The sequence below is a fragment of the Nerophis lumbriciformis genome, linkage group LG28 (assembly GCF_033978685.3).
Source record: "Nerophis lumbriciformis linkage group LG28, RoL_Nlum_v2.1, whole genome shotgun sequence".
NCBI lineage: Eukaryota > Metazoa > Chordata > Actinopteri > Syngnathiformes > Syngnathidae > Nerophis > Nerophis lumbriciformis.
The window spans coordinates 17,234,951-17,248,905 of NC_084575.2; the positions used below are offsets into that span (position 1 = coordinate 17,234,951).

Sequence of the window (13,955 nt, forward strand, 5' to 3'; positions counted from 1 at the left end):
GCACTTGACTTACAAGAGCAAGAAGTATTTTGACTTTGGAACCGATCAAGTCTGTGGGATAAGTAAGGTTTGTATATTGTCTATTTTTTAAAATTTTGAAAAATTTCTGGTGAATCCGAATAATCCGGGAATTTTAGGAACCGAGATGCTGGTTTGAATGTCCGGGATTAGTGGAGTGTGTGGATGGTGGAACGGTTAAAATTGGGTTCGAAATGTGGGAGGTGTTAAACAAAGAAAATCCCCAATCATTTCAATGGGAATTTTTCTGCAAATATTTGTGGAATATGGGACATAGCACAATTGCCTTAAATAAACTGAATGCGTTGGTTTTGGATTTTTTTTAAGTCGGTCGAGAAATGTGAAAGAAGTAACGTTTGTAATTAGATGAAATATGGGAGAAGTAGTCGAAAGAGAGAGAGAAAAAAGAAAAAGAAAAAAAAAAGAGTATACAATGCAATGGAAAAGTTGGAATTCCTGGTAATCAGAAAATGTACAGAAAATGGTGTTAGTTTGAATGTCCAGGGTGAGGGGAGTGTGTGGATGTTGGATCAGTTCAAATCTGGTGAGAAATGTGGGATAATAAGAGGTTTGTATATTACCCATTCATTTTCAATGGAAACAACTTCTGGTAATTTCTGTAAAACTAGGTATTTTCGGAACCAGGAAACATGTTGGCTTCAGTGTCAAAGGTAAGTGGAGTGTGTGGATGTTGGAAGGGTTTGAATTGATAAGAAATGGGGGAATTGGGCAAAATTAAAAAGTGGCCCATTCATTTTCAATGGGAAAAAGATCTTTTGAAAACCTGGAATTCCAGGTAATTAGAAAATGTACAGAAAATGGTGTTAGTTTGAATGTCCAGGGTGAGGGCAGTGTGTGGATGTTGGAGCGGTTCAAATCGGGTAAGAAATGTGGGATAAGAAGAGGTTTGTATATTACCCATTCATTTTCAATGGAAACAACGTCCTGGTAATTTCTGGAAAACTAGTCATTTTCAGAACCGGGAAACACGTTTGCTTCAATGTCAAAGGTGAATGGAGTGTGTGGAACGGTTTGAATTGGTAGGAATTGTGCAAATTTAAAAAGTGGCCCATTCATTTTCAATGGGAAAAAGATATTTTGAAAACCTGGAATTATAGGTAATCTGGGAGTTAACAAGTTAATAAAATGGTAGCCAATGTGTCCTGACAAATCCGGGCAGTTTGATATTCGACTGGTTTCGATTGGTTTAAAACCGGGGTAGAAGAAGGCAAACAATGTTTGACAGAAGAGAATAATCAAAATAACACAGTATGTGTGGCATTCACACAATAAACAGAAAATACCCACAAGTACTTAAGATGACGGACGCTGTAGTTCAAAACACATCTGGTTTCTACAAACAAGATTTGTAAATAGGTGTTTAGCTGGGAGCAATCAACATGCTCAGCAGGAGATGCCTTATTAGTGTCAAATCTTAACAACGTAAAATAAACATTGACTTTGTAAACCGTTAAGACCAGTGGTTTCCTTAGTCAGACCTGGGGAGCCATTTGCAAACTGCAGTTTGTTTATCATTGGGCTTTGACACATTCTGAAACTAATAGCAAAAATGTATTGTACCTAAGTTTCCAGAAAGTGACTACCCACACGTAGGAGATACCAACCTCTGACTCTGAGTCATCGTGAGACAACGCTCGTCTGTAGCGCACCTTGCTGTTCCCCCGAGAATCCTCTTCCCTCTCTTCCAGCTTTGCTTTGGTCCTGTGCTTCTTCATTAGGAAATTGTCTACTACCCAAAACATGAGGGCCTTAAGGACAACACAGGGGATTCTGCAGTGAATGATACGCTCCCCGATAGATAATAACGCACTATTGCGTGTGAGGAGGTAAGACTTACGTTGACAAAGAAAGGAACGATGAGCATGACGATGGCCAGTTCCAGGTCAGGATTCTCTATGGGGTTGAGAAGAGCGAGCTGCAACACATTTTTCACACGTGTCACAAACATACACAATCTTAGATAATAAATGATAAAACTTTATTGACATGTACTTGTGGCCATAACAAAGAAACCTTCTAAGTTATTCTAATTTCACAATATTTGTTTCCATAACTTATCATTTAATGTTAGTTTATTGGTTCTTGGCTAAAACTGCCACAATCAAAAAGTTGTATCTACTGTGCAGGCGTTTTCATAAAAAAAACATTTGCTAATGTCATAAAAGTGTGAAGAGAAATTAACAACTGTTTTATAAAAAATAAAAGAAAAGGACTGGCACTGACATATACATGCTGGAGAGCTACACTGTTACCAAGTAGTGTTTTATAGGTACTGCTGAATGTACTCTGGCATGAAAACACACATTTATTGTAACTGTTTTGTTTAACTTGTGAGGATTTTTCCCCCCAGAAGTTTAGGTAAAATTACAAAATGTGTAACTACTGTAGCGTTTAACTTTCAAGGTGCTGTCCTTTATGTTTATTTACACAATAAACTTTCTTTTTTTTAACAATATACCTGGAAAAACTTCATTTATTACCAACCAGGTTCACAATGTTACAGTTATAGTGTTGTCAGTAGTCGATAAAGTTGAGTATGCATTATTTTTCCAATAATATATTTTTAAGATAATGTTTTAGTTAGCAAATAAATAGTATGAGAGCAAAAGAATAAAGTGTCTCGTCCGACTGAGGTAGTTTGTTGGAAGACGTTGACTGAGCTCTAATTTGTGGAAAAGTCAAGTCTCTATACCTGCAGTTATAAGTCACACGCTCACCAAGTAATATTTCCCTTACCATGAATTGATTAACGTGGACCCCGACTTAAACAAGTTGAAAAACTTGTTCGGGTGTTACCATTTAATGGTCAATTGTACGGAATATGTACTGTACTGTGCAATCTACTAATAAAAGTTTCAATAAATCAATCAATTCCTGAGAAATAAATGATATTTCTGGGAGGTCCTCAATTCCGCCCAAAAAAAACAATAAATAACCATCCAAAATGCGCTAACAATACTCCATTTACATTTCGTGAATGGAATATTAACCAAGTATTACTGATATTGTTATTATAAGCGCTAACGCAGACAAACTATTTATAGCGGCGCCTTGATCACGAGTTTGTAAGCCTATGTTGTTGACATGATCGACTGATGGGCTGCTTCCTCATTTCCTTGCTCGTGTGGCCCTATGTTTACATCAGCAAGTGGTCTGCTGTTTCCTCGCTTCCCTGCTGGAAAGTAGATGGCTGAGAATATAATCCGACAAGTTGGGACACTTTGACCGCCATTTCAGACCTGAAACTGGCCAGAACGACACGAAAAGCGCTTGTTTCCCCCTGCATCGTTTTTTCGCGAGGATTATGAGACATTCTTCACCTAAATGAGAATATATAAACATCCCAGGAGTCCGCATCCTAATGACAGCAGACGAAGCACAGTAAGGGGTGTTTAATTATGTTTGTTGGCTCTTATAAAGTCTGCAGTGAGTAGTAATCAGTGACGAAATTAAAAAAAAAGCAAACGTTGTGATGCGTTTTTGAAATCAATCGCGTATGCTTAAAATGATCAAAATACGTAAATATTAAATGTTATTATAAATGTGCCTGTTACTTACATCATATAAAACCCAAATGGAGGTGTTTAGATGTTTTTTTAGGGGCTCCATAGGCAGAACTGAACGGCTCCCATAGGCTACGTAAGCGGACTTTTGATCGCATTTATTTAATATTTAGAATGCATTCAACAAAAAAAAATCAATTCGCCGTCATGTTTTTTATAATGATTGTGAACAATAGACAAAATTCCCCAAAAAGTGCAGCTCCCCTTTACATGGTGAAAAACTGAATAAATAGTGTAGCGATCAACAAGTGTGAATAGTTACGTTAGCACAGATGTTAATGCTAACACAAAACAGGTGGGGCCACCAATATTTTAAATATATATTCATATATATTATAGATGTTTTAAAGTTGTTAATTTCAAGGTGAGATGACTATGAATTGCATCATTTAACTCCCGACTTGCTATCAAAATCAGTACTGACCTTCTTCCACTGGGGTATGAGGAGGACCAGCATGATGAGGACTTTCTCAAACATCATGATAAGGATGTAGAGGATACACTGACCCAACCATGCTGTGCATTGTATGGGCTCTCCTAAACAAACACAAATAAGACATAATGAAAACACAGTCATTTTGGTCAAATGTCTTATACTGATTATAGTCCCAGTTGCGCAATTAAGATCAGGGAGAGGGTGCCTAAAATGTGACTGTGACTGCGGTTTGAGGCCATGGTCAAAAGTGCCTCGGCAGCAGCCTGGAAGGATCTATTATCTATCTTTTCAATAACTAGTTGAAGTTTAAGTCCTTAGGGACAGACTTATTGCAGCAAATAAGAAATGGGATTAAATGTATACAGCAATGCCCTTTTTTTAAATTATTTTATTCACACAATGATAACATGTAAAAATGTATACTAAACATCAAAATATGTACCTAAACACAGCACAGGAGCAACTGAGAGCCTGTGCAACTGTTTGTTTGTTTGTTTGTTTGTTTGTTCAAGAATACTGTTTCAAGGCTGCGGTTGAACTCTGGTATTGAGCTGTTACTGGATGATTCCCTCCAACAGTGAAATACATCACATAAACAAATAAAATTATCCAATATTGCTCATTCACTCCACAGGGAATGGAACCAGCCATTTTCTCATGTAGGGGAATCAACGCAAACTTTGTAGAGCTGGGTGCTGCCAGTGGTGCTTTTGGACATTAGTGGCATTACAGAAATATGCAGGATAGATAGAAAGCCAGCGAGAGAAAGAGACAAAAGAGAGATAGAGGTGAGGGATGGCGATATGGCCTAAAATCTATATCTGCAACCTCCTGCAGTAATGATATTTATAACAATATATTATTTGGTATGTAAATGATAATAGTTACAGGGGCAGTATTGGTCATACCGATGGTATGTAAAACTTTAAATTTTACTGAATGATTACATTTTTGATCACAATTATAATCAGACAAAAACACATGATAACGGTGTAACAATATCAATTAAATATTCAAATTATTTCCAACTATTGGCTCTAATTTAAATAATTAGTTTTTTCCTTTAAAAGGGAACTGCACTCTTTTTGGAATTTTGCCTATCATTCACAATCCTTATGGAAGACAAGAACACATATGTCTTATTTTATTTTTTTTATATGCATTCTAACTTGTAAATAAATGCGATCAAAAGTCCGCCTACAACGGAGCCTATGGTAGGCGTTTTATTGCGGCTTTAAAGTGCTTAAAATATTTACATGCCTCAACCAAGGTTTTATATACACTGCAAATAATATATACAGTATGTAATGTAGTAACAGGCAGATTCATAATAACATGTAATATTAACATATTTTGCTCATTTTAAGCACACGGCGGCATATTAATTTCACAAACGTATCACTACCTTTACTTTTTCCTTCAACATCCTCACTGATTACTACTTACTGCAGAATTCATGAGAGCCAACAAACATAATAAAACATCACTAACTCTACAATGTCTGCTCATATTGACCCAACTGTTACGATGTTCATATATTCCTGTTAAGACATACATACTACTGAGGCTCATAGGTGTAAAACCAAACGACTTTTCGTGTCTTTCTCAACATTTTCGTGTCTAAATTGGATTCCAAAGTTGACCAACTTGTTGAACTATATCCTCATCCTTCTACTATCAAGGTGAGAGGCATTTTTTAAAATCTAGATTACATTTTCATGAACTCCCGAGGCGAGAAAGCAGCTCCCCAACTCAATATAGCAGCAACAAGCTAGTTAGCTCTCTGACAATGCATCGCTAAAAATAGTTTGTCTGCGTTAACAATATCATTATTACTTGGTTAAAATTCAGGTCAGGAAATGTAAATGAAGTATTGGCGCTTTTTGGATGGTTATTTAGAGGGCTTTATGGGCTGAATAGACAACCTCCCATTGACTCGATTGTAATCTGACTTTTATTTACGTTTATTTACGAGTTACAATGCATTAAAAAAAATACATCCGTCTTCTTGTCTCTCATAAAGATTGTGAACTATAGGCGAAATTCCAAAAAAGTGCAGTTTCCCTTTGAAACCCTCCTGTGTTTATGGACTTATTTCCTAAGTTTAACAAAAACTACAAAATATTTTTTGATAATAAAAAATATCGGTCTAACTACTGTAGTATCAACATGTAATGATACTATACATGGTATCGTTACTAGTTTGCAGTTAGCATATCCTTCCACAATGTGTTAAACTGTTACTCATCCTCCATGGATGATACTTGCCAGAAAACCGTAACATACCTTTACTTTTTGCCACCATTGAATTGAGGGATTGCTGACGTGGCTTTGCACTACGGAGGGACATTAGCTGCTAGTGAGAATGCTATATTGCACTGAGGACGCATTTGTTCGCTTGTCACTGTCAAATTTGCGGCACACAGCTAGAATGTGTCATCAACTTGCATTATCATGATGTAACATTAGTATTAAAAGTTATATCGCGCAGTGAGAGTAGGACAAACAAACCTCTTCAATCCTCACCATATTCTCCAAAGCGGAGAGACTCCCACTGCCTCCACTCGACAACCGCACTGACAGCTCGTACGCCAGAGTAGATCAACAACATTCCCAATGAGGCATCTAATAGGAAGTTAATGAGGTATCTAGGAAAACAGGGAAAATATTATATTGAGGTATTAAAAAGTGATGAGAAAAAACACAAAAATATAGGATGATGGACAAACAGGAAAGAGTGACTCACAGCGAGCAGGGATCCTCCTCTGTAAGGTCTGAAAGGTAAACATTAGCAAAGTGGATGAAGAGCATCCCAATAGCCTGCTTGGAAGTATCCAGGAACCTGCACGGTGATACAAGACATATGATAAACAGTACTTATTAAGCATGGCAATGTTGTGGGACTCATTTGAAGACTGACCAGATTTTCCAGGGTCTCCGCTCATGTTTGGGCTCCCTGAGGCGTTTTACTGTGGAAAAAAAAAAGACCGGATGCTGTAAGTGAGATGTTGCAACCGATTATGCAACATTAATGAAATCAATTCAGCTGAATTTCCTGTCATAACTCTTGTTTTCTATTCAATCAGGAAACAACCCTGTATTCAACACAAATACAGCGGACTCTTAACCACCCAAAATGTTGTTTTGTAAGGAATTTGACCAAAATATTTGCCACGGTGTAAAATAACTCAGCCTAAGTCAAATCATTGAGCTTTTTTCCCTTTTCTTTTTACATGTTTTTCAATTCTTATTAAAAAAATAAGATTAAGTTATTATAAATGGGGTTTTTTAAATAATAGACAATAATTATAATGTAACATGACTGGCACATCAACCTGTCCAATTAGGGAGCAAAGCTGCTTGTGAGTCAGTAGGGTGGTAGTATAACGCTGGGTTGCAGCTTAGCCAGAATGGCACATCAATGCGAGCAGTGTCAAGGTTTGCTATGTCTACCAGTACAGTGTCAAGGGCATGTAAGAGATACCATGAGACATGTCCCTACACCAGCAGACGTGAAGGGCGTAAGAGGACAACAACAGCGCAGGATCACCATCTGCTCCTTTGTGCAAGGACGAACATGAGGTGCACTGCCAGAGCTTTACAAATTGACCTCCAGTAGGCCACTAATATGCATGTTTCTGCTCACACGGTCAGAAACAGACTTAAGTGGCGCCAAGTCTAGCAACCCAAGGCCAGAGTTGAAATAATTTGCCAGACTACTAGGAATTGGTAGATCTGTGCTCTTAACTGTACAGCAAGGCCAGTATAGCAGTGGGTAAATAATGGTGTGAGGCGGCATATCCTTACAGGGCAGCACAAACCACCATGTGCTAGCCAGAGATACCCTCACTGCCTTGAGTCAGGATAAGATCCTAAGACCTATTGGCGGAAAATATGCTGGCACTTTGGGCCTGGATTCCTTCTGATGCATGACAATGTGCTGCCTCATGCATTTTCTGCATGACGAAGGACTTGATGCTATGGACTGGTCAGTTCATTCCTCAAACCTGATTTAAATCAAGAAAGGTGCTTCCTTAGAATATCACTGACCTACCACTAAACAGGCCTTGTCACACCATAGACTGTCCAGGAGTTGACTAATGCCCTGATTCAAGTCTGGGAGAAGATTCCTCAGGAGAACATTAGGAACAAGCCCATAAAAGTGCATGGAGGTCAAAGATACATACTACTGAGCCTCATTTCGAATTGTCTGAGAAATTTCAACAGATGGTACATCAACTGTAATCTGATTTTTACACTTAATCTAGATCTCTACTGGTTAATAATTAGGATATACCCTGATCATTCTTAAATTATTTGTTATTTCATTCATCCATATGAATTATTTTCATTTTTTTGGGCATTGTTCTTTTTCTTTGGTCTTTGTTTTGAACAAGTATCTAAAAAGTATTTAAAAAGTATTTAAAACATGCTTATATTTGTTTAACTAATCTCTCCTGTGTCTCATGTCATGTCATACACAACTTGTTTTCTGAAAGAGGTATTTTTAATTATCGTTTTGGGCATGGGGTGGCAATTCTTGTTGCCCCTCGGCTCAAAGCCTGCACGTTGGAGTTCAACCCGGTGGACGAGAGGGTAGCTTCCCTCCGCCTTCGGGTGGGGGGACGGGTCCTGACTGTTGTTTGCGTTTACGCGCCAAACGGCAGCTCAGAGTACCCACCCTTTTTGGATTCACTCGAGGGAGTACTGGAGAGTGCTCCCCCGGGTGATTCCCTCGTTCTACTGGGGGACTTCAACGCTCATGTTGGCAGCGACAGTGAAACCTGGAGAGGTGTGATTGGGAAGAATGGCCGCCCGGATCTGAACCCGAGTGGTGTTCTGTTATTGGACTTTTGTGCTCGTCACAGATTGTCGATAACAAACACCATGTTCAAACATAAGGGTGTCCATATGTGCACTTGGCACCAGGACACCCTAGGCCGCAGTTCCATGATCGACTTTGTAGTTGTGTCATCGGATTTGCGGTCTCATGTTTTGGACACTCGGGTGAAGAGAGGAGCGGAGCTTTCTACCGATCACCACCTGGTGGTGAGTTGGCTGCGACGGTGGGGGAGGATGCCGGACAGACCTGGCAGGCCCAAACGCATTGTGAGGGTTTGCTGGGAACGCCTGGCAGAGTCTCCTGTCAGAGAGAGTTTCAATTCCCACCTCTGGAAGAACTTTGAACATGTCACGAGGGAGGTGCTGGACATTGAGTCCGAGTGGACGATGTTCCGTACCTCTGTTGTCGAGGCGGCTGATTGGAGCTGTGGCCGCAAGGTAGTTGGTGCCTGTCGTGGCGGTAATCCTAGAACCCGTTGGTGGACGCCGGCGGTGAGGGATGCCGTCAGGCTGAAGAAGGAGTCCTATCGGGTTCTTTTGGCTCATGGGACTCCTGAGGCAGCAGACAGGTACCGACAGGCCAAGCGGTGTGCGGCTTCAGCGGTCGCGGAGGCAAAAACTCGGACATGGGAGGAGTTCGGGGAGGCCATGGAAAAAGACTTCCGGACGGCTTCGAAGCAATTCTGGACCACCATCCGCCGCCTCAGGAAGGGGAAGCAGTGCAGATGGTGCTCTGCTGACCTCGACTGCGGATGTTGTGGATCGGTGGAGGGAATACTTCGAAGACCTCCTCAATCCTACCAGCACGTCTTCCTATGAGGAAGCAGGGCCTGGGGAATCTGTGGTGGGCTCTCCTATTTCTGGGGCTGAGGTTGCCGAGGTAGTTAAAAAGCTCCTTGGTGGCAAGGCCCCGGGGGTGGATGAGACCCGCCCGGAGTTCCTTAAGGCTCTGGATGTTGCGGGGCTGTCTTGGTTGACAAGACTCTGCAACATCGCGTGGACATCGGGGGCGGTACCTCTGGATTGGCAGACCGGGGTGGTGGTTCCTCTCTTTAAGAGGGGGAACCGGAGGGTGTGTTCCAACTATCGTGGGATCACACTCCTCAGCCTTCCCGGTAAGGTCTATTCAGGTGTACTGGAGAGGAGGCTACGCCGGATAGTCGAACCTCGGATTCAGGAGGAACAGTGTGGTTTTCGTCCTGGTCGTGGAACTGTGGACCAGCTCTATACTCTCGGCAGGGTCCTTGAGGGTGCATGGGAGTTTGCCCAACCAGTCTACATGTGCTTTGTGGACTTGGAGAAGGCATTCGACCGTGTACCCGGGAAGTCCTGTGGGGAGTGCTCAGAGAGTATGGGGTAACGGACTGTCTTATTGTGGCAGTTCGCTCCCTGTATAATCAGTGTCAGAGCTTGGTCCGCATTGCCGGCAGCAAGTCGGACACTTTTCCAGTGAGGGTTGGACTCCGCCAAGGCTGCCCTTTGTCACCGATTCTCTTCATAACCTTTATGGACAGAATTTCTAGGCGCAGTCAGGGCGTTGAGGGGATCTGGTTTGGTGGCTGCAGGATTAGGTCTCTGCTATTTGCAGATGATGTGGTCCTGATGGCTTCCTCCGGCCAAGATCTTCAGCTCTCACTGGATCGGTTCGCAGCCAAGTGTGAAGCGACTGGGATGGGAATCAGCACCTCCAAGTCCGAGTCCATGGTTCTCTCCCGGAAAAGGGTGGAGTGCCATCTCCGGGTTGGGGAGGAGATCTTGCCCCAAGTGGAGGAGTTCAAGTACCTCGGAGTCTTGTTCACGAGTGGGGGAAGAGTGGATCGTGAGATCGACAGGCGGATCGGTGCGGCGTCTTCAGTAATGCGGACGCTGTATCGATCCGTTGTGGTGAAGAAGGAGCTGAGCCGGAAGGCAAAGCTCTCGATTTACCGGTCGATCTACGTTCCCATCCTCACCTATGGTCATGAGCTTTGGGTCATGACCGAAAGGACAAGATCACGGGTACAAGCGGCCAAAATGAGTTTCCTCCGCCGAGTGGCGGGGCTCTCCCTTAGAGATAGGGTGAGAAGCTCTGTCATTCGGGGGGAGCTCAAAGTAAAGCCGCTGCTCCTCCACATCGAGAGGAGCCAGATGAGGTGGTTCGGGCATCTGGTCAGGATGCCACCCGAACGCCTCCCTCGGAAGGTGTTTCGGGCACGTCCGACCGGTAGGAGGCCACGGGGAAGACCCAGGACACGCTGGGAAGACTATCTCTCCCGGCTGGCCTGGGAACGCCTCGGGATCCCCCGGGAGGAGCTGGACGAAGTGGCTGGTGGCTGGGGAGAGGGAAGTCTGGGCTTCCCTGCTTAAGCTGCTGCCCCCGCGACCCGACCTCGGATAAGCGGAAGAAGATGGATGGATGGATGGATTGGGCATGTGTGCAGCTTTTGGATGAGGAGCAAAGACTACAAAATGTCAATGGACTACCAAAATCAACTATTAATCTGATATCTTAAAAAGAACAATAAGCTGATTTATAGATAGACATCAAGACATGTTTATAGTAGTTGCACTTAAAATGATTTAACATTTAATATAATCACATTTATTTGCAACGTTTATTAACTTGCAGCAATGTGCAATAAACCAAAAAAATAAAAACAATTTAAATCTAATGTCATTATCAAAGGTGTGTATATTTTGAAAATACTGTACATAATGTGCATGGGGGTTGAATTATTTTGAGTAAAACTGTTGATTGTGCATGTTTTTGGACTGTGGATCGTGAGTGAATTCATGCAAGCACGAGGTAGAAAATGCAAACTTCGCACAGAGGTGAGAGTCATTCTTTTTTAAAACACTCTTGAGACAAGATTGCTTAGCACTGGCTCCACTGTTGACAAATTTAACAGTGCAGCAGCTACTGTAAAGCTAATATGTTTGTGAATAGTCTAATTAATGGGCTTTAAAGTCCCAATTGTAATTAATTCCAGAGAGCAAAGGCAAGAAGAAGGTTCCAGATTGAATATGGAGAGATGTCCAACACAAATAAAACCCTTGCTGTTCCTTACAAATTAGGATTGTTATCTTAAAATCAGGCACAATGGAAGGAGCTTTACTTTTTAAAATAATATTCACAATGAAACAACTGATAGTATAATTGTTTTAACTTAACAAACTATGATTAAAGGTGTAAGGTAATTTTATTGTTTCGTAAAACCAACACTATACTGTTAGGTTAGAAAATTACATAGAAAATTGTGACTTCTACTATTGTGTGACTTCATACCGAACACACCCAGTGCAAAGCTGGCAGTGATGTGTGATCTAGACACAGGCGGTGGCCTCTTTCAAACATGCATACACCTCCTGCTCACAGTGCTGCTCAGAGCAGAACAGTGGTACTGAACATTCTTCTCTGCTTTCCACAAGAGGCTGCACTGTGATGAGACGCACACGACTGAGACTGCGCTCATTAAGCCACACAGCTGTCAGCTCTGTGCCAGAGACCGACCCAATGGAACCTCAACTCTGTTTACCAGTGTTTCCCTTGGCCATAATGTGCACTACTGTAGCTGGGGATTTTTTTATTCTAATTTTACTACATTTGAAAAAAAAGCACATTTTTGAAAAACATTGAAAATAATTTACAGAATGTATATAAATACAGTTCTGATGTATTTTCCTAAGAGACAGTTAAAGTATTGTGCCTTACTTTCTTTAAAATGTAAAAAAAAAAAAAAGAGTGTCAACTAAAAAAAACAAGTTAATTAATGGCTGCATTCCATTTACAGTAAATGCATCAGGCGTTGCACCCAACTGTAATTCAATAATTGTATGTCTGGACAATACAGTGACATTATGATCACAGCAAGCAACATTTAACTGTATTCTATTGCCCATTGGAGACTAGCGATTTGCCAAGTTAAAACACGATCCATTTCTAACACGTTCCGTTTTTTTCGGATTATAAATCGCTCCGGAGTATAAATCGCACTGGCCGAAAATGCATAATAAAGAAGGAAAAAAACATATATACGTCGCACTCGAGTATAAGTCGCATTTTTGGGGGAAATTTATTTGATAAAATCCAACACCAAGAATAGACATTTGAAAGGCAATTTAAAATAAAGAATAGTGAACAACAGGCTGAATAAGTGTACGTTATATGACGCATAAATAACCAAGTGTGAACGTGCCTGGTATGTTAACGTAACATATTATGGTAAGAGTCATTCAAATAACTATAACATATAGAACATGCTATACTTTTACCAAACAATCTGTCACTCCTAATCGCTAAATCCCATGAAATCTTCTTCCTCTGTGTCGCTTCTAAACAACTATGCCAACTCCAAAGGTATGCGCCGCTTCCTCTTGCCGTTTTCTGATGCATATTTCACTACGTCCAGCTTGTAATCTGCAGTATATGATTTCCTTTTCGGTGCCATTTTTGTTCAGCTCTTCCCAATTTTTATAAGTTACCGCCAATGTTGAAATGATCAATTTTTATAGCTACGGACGTAGTAGCAGGTAGCATCCCATGACCCACAATGCACTTCTGCCATGACGCACAATGCACTTCTGCCATGACCCGCCCCCCGCCGAATTTTTATTGGTTGACGTGTGTGTGACGATTGCTGACGTGTGTGTGACGATTGCTGACATTCGCCTCGTCTCTTACGGGAATGAGGTAAATAATATTATTTGATATTTTACGGTAATGTATTAATAATTTCACACATAAATCGCTCCGGAGTATAAATCGCACCCCCGACCAAACTATGAAAAAAATTGTGATTTATAATCTGAAAAATACGGTATGCATTTTTGGCAGCACAGTGAGTTAGTGGTTAGTATCAGTTTGGGCCTCAAAATGTGGAGTTGCCATGTTGTCGTTGCGCTTGCAAAGGATTATTTGCAAACATACCTCACGCTCAATAGTGACACAAAACCACAAAAGTTGGAAAGAAAACACCTCAAAATATCTTGTGAGACTTCCACTTGGAACCTAAACAAGGAATTATTGCACAATACCAAATGTATTGTTTTAGTTATGCCACCGCAGAAAAGTAGCAGTGATGGAAAAGAGGAAACAT

General features: G+C 41.2%; 1 protein-coding gene across 2 annotated transcripts in view; it reads right to left on the reverse strand.

Moving 5' to 3' along the window:
- Positions 1-13,955, reverse strand: part of stimate (STIM activating enhance) — a 30,355-nt gene that overhangs the window by 5,897 nt on the left and 10,503 nt on the right. Inside the window, exons 2-7 of one of the 2 annotated variants that reach the window (XM_061923797.2) lie at positions 6,959-7,007; positions 6,785-6,880; positions 6,565-6,686; positions 4,027-4,139; positions 1,877-1,954; positions 1,689-1,787 (exon numbers count right to left, since the gene is read on the reverse strand). In XM_061923797.2, the coding sequence (XP_061779781.2) occupies positions 1,689-1,787; positions 1,877-1,954; positions 4,027-4,139; positions 6,565-6,686; positions 6,785-6,880; positions 6,959-7,007 (557 nt within the window). Of the gene's footprint in view, positions 1-1,643; positions 1,788-1,876; positions 1,955-4,026; positions 4,140-6,564; positions 6,687-6,784; positions 6,881-6,958; positions 7,008-13,955 lie in introns of both variants that reach the window. The other variant, XM_061923796.2, reaches the window with a different exon arrangement.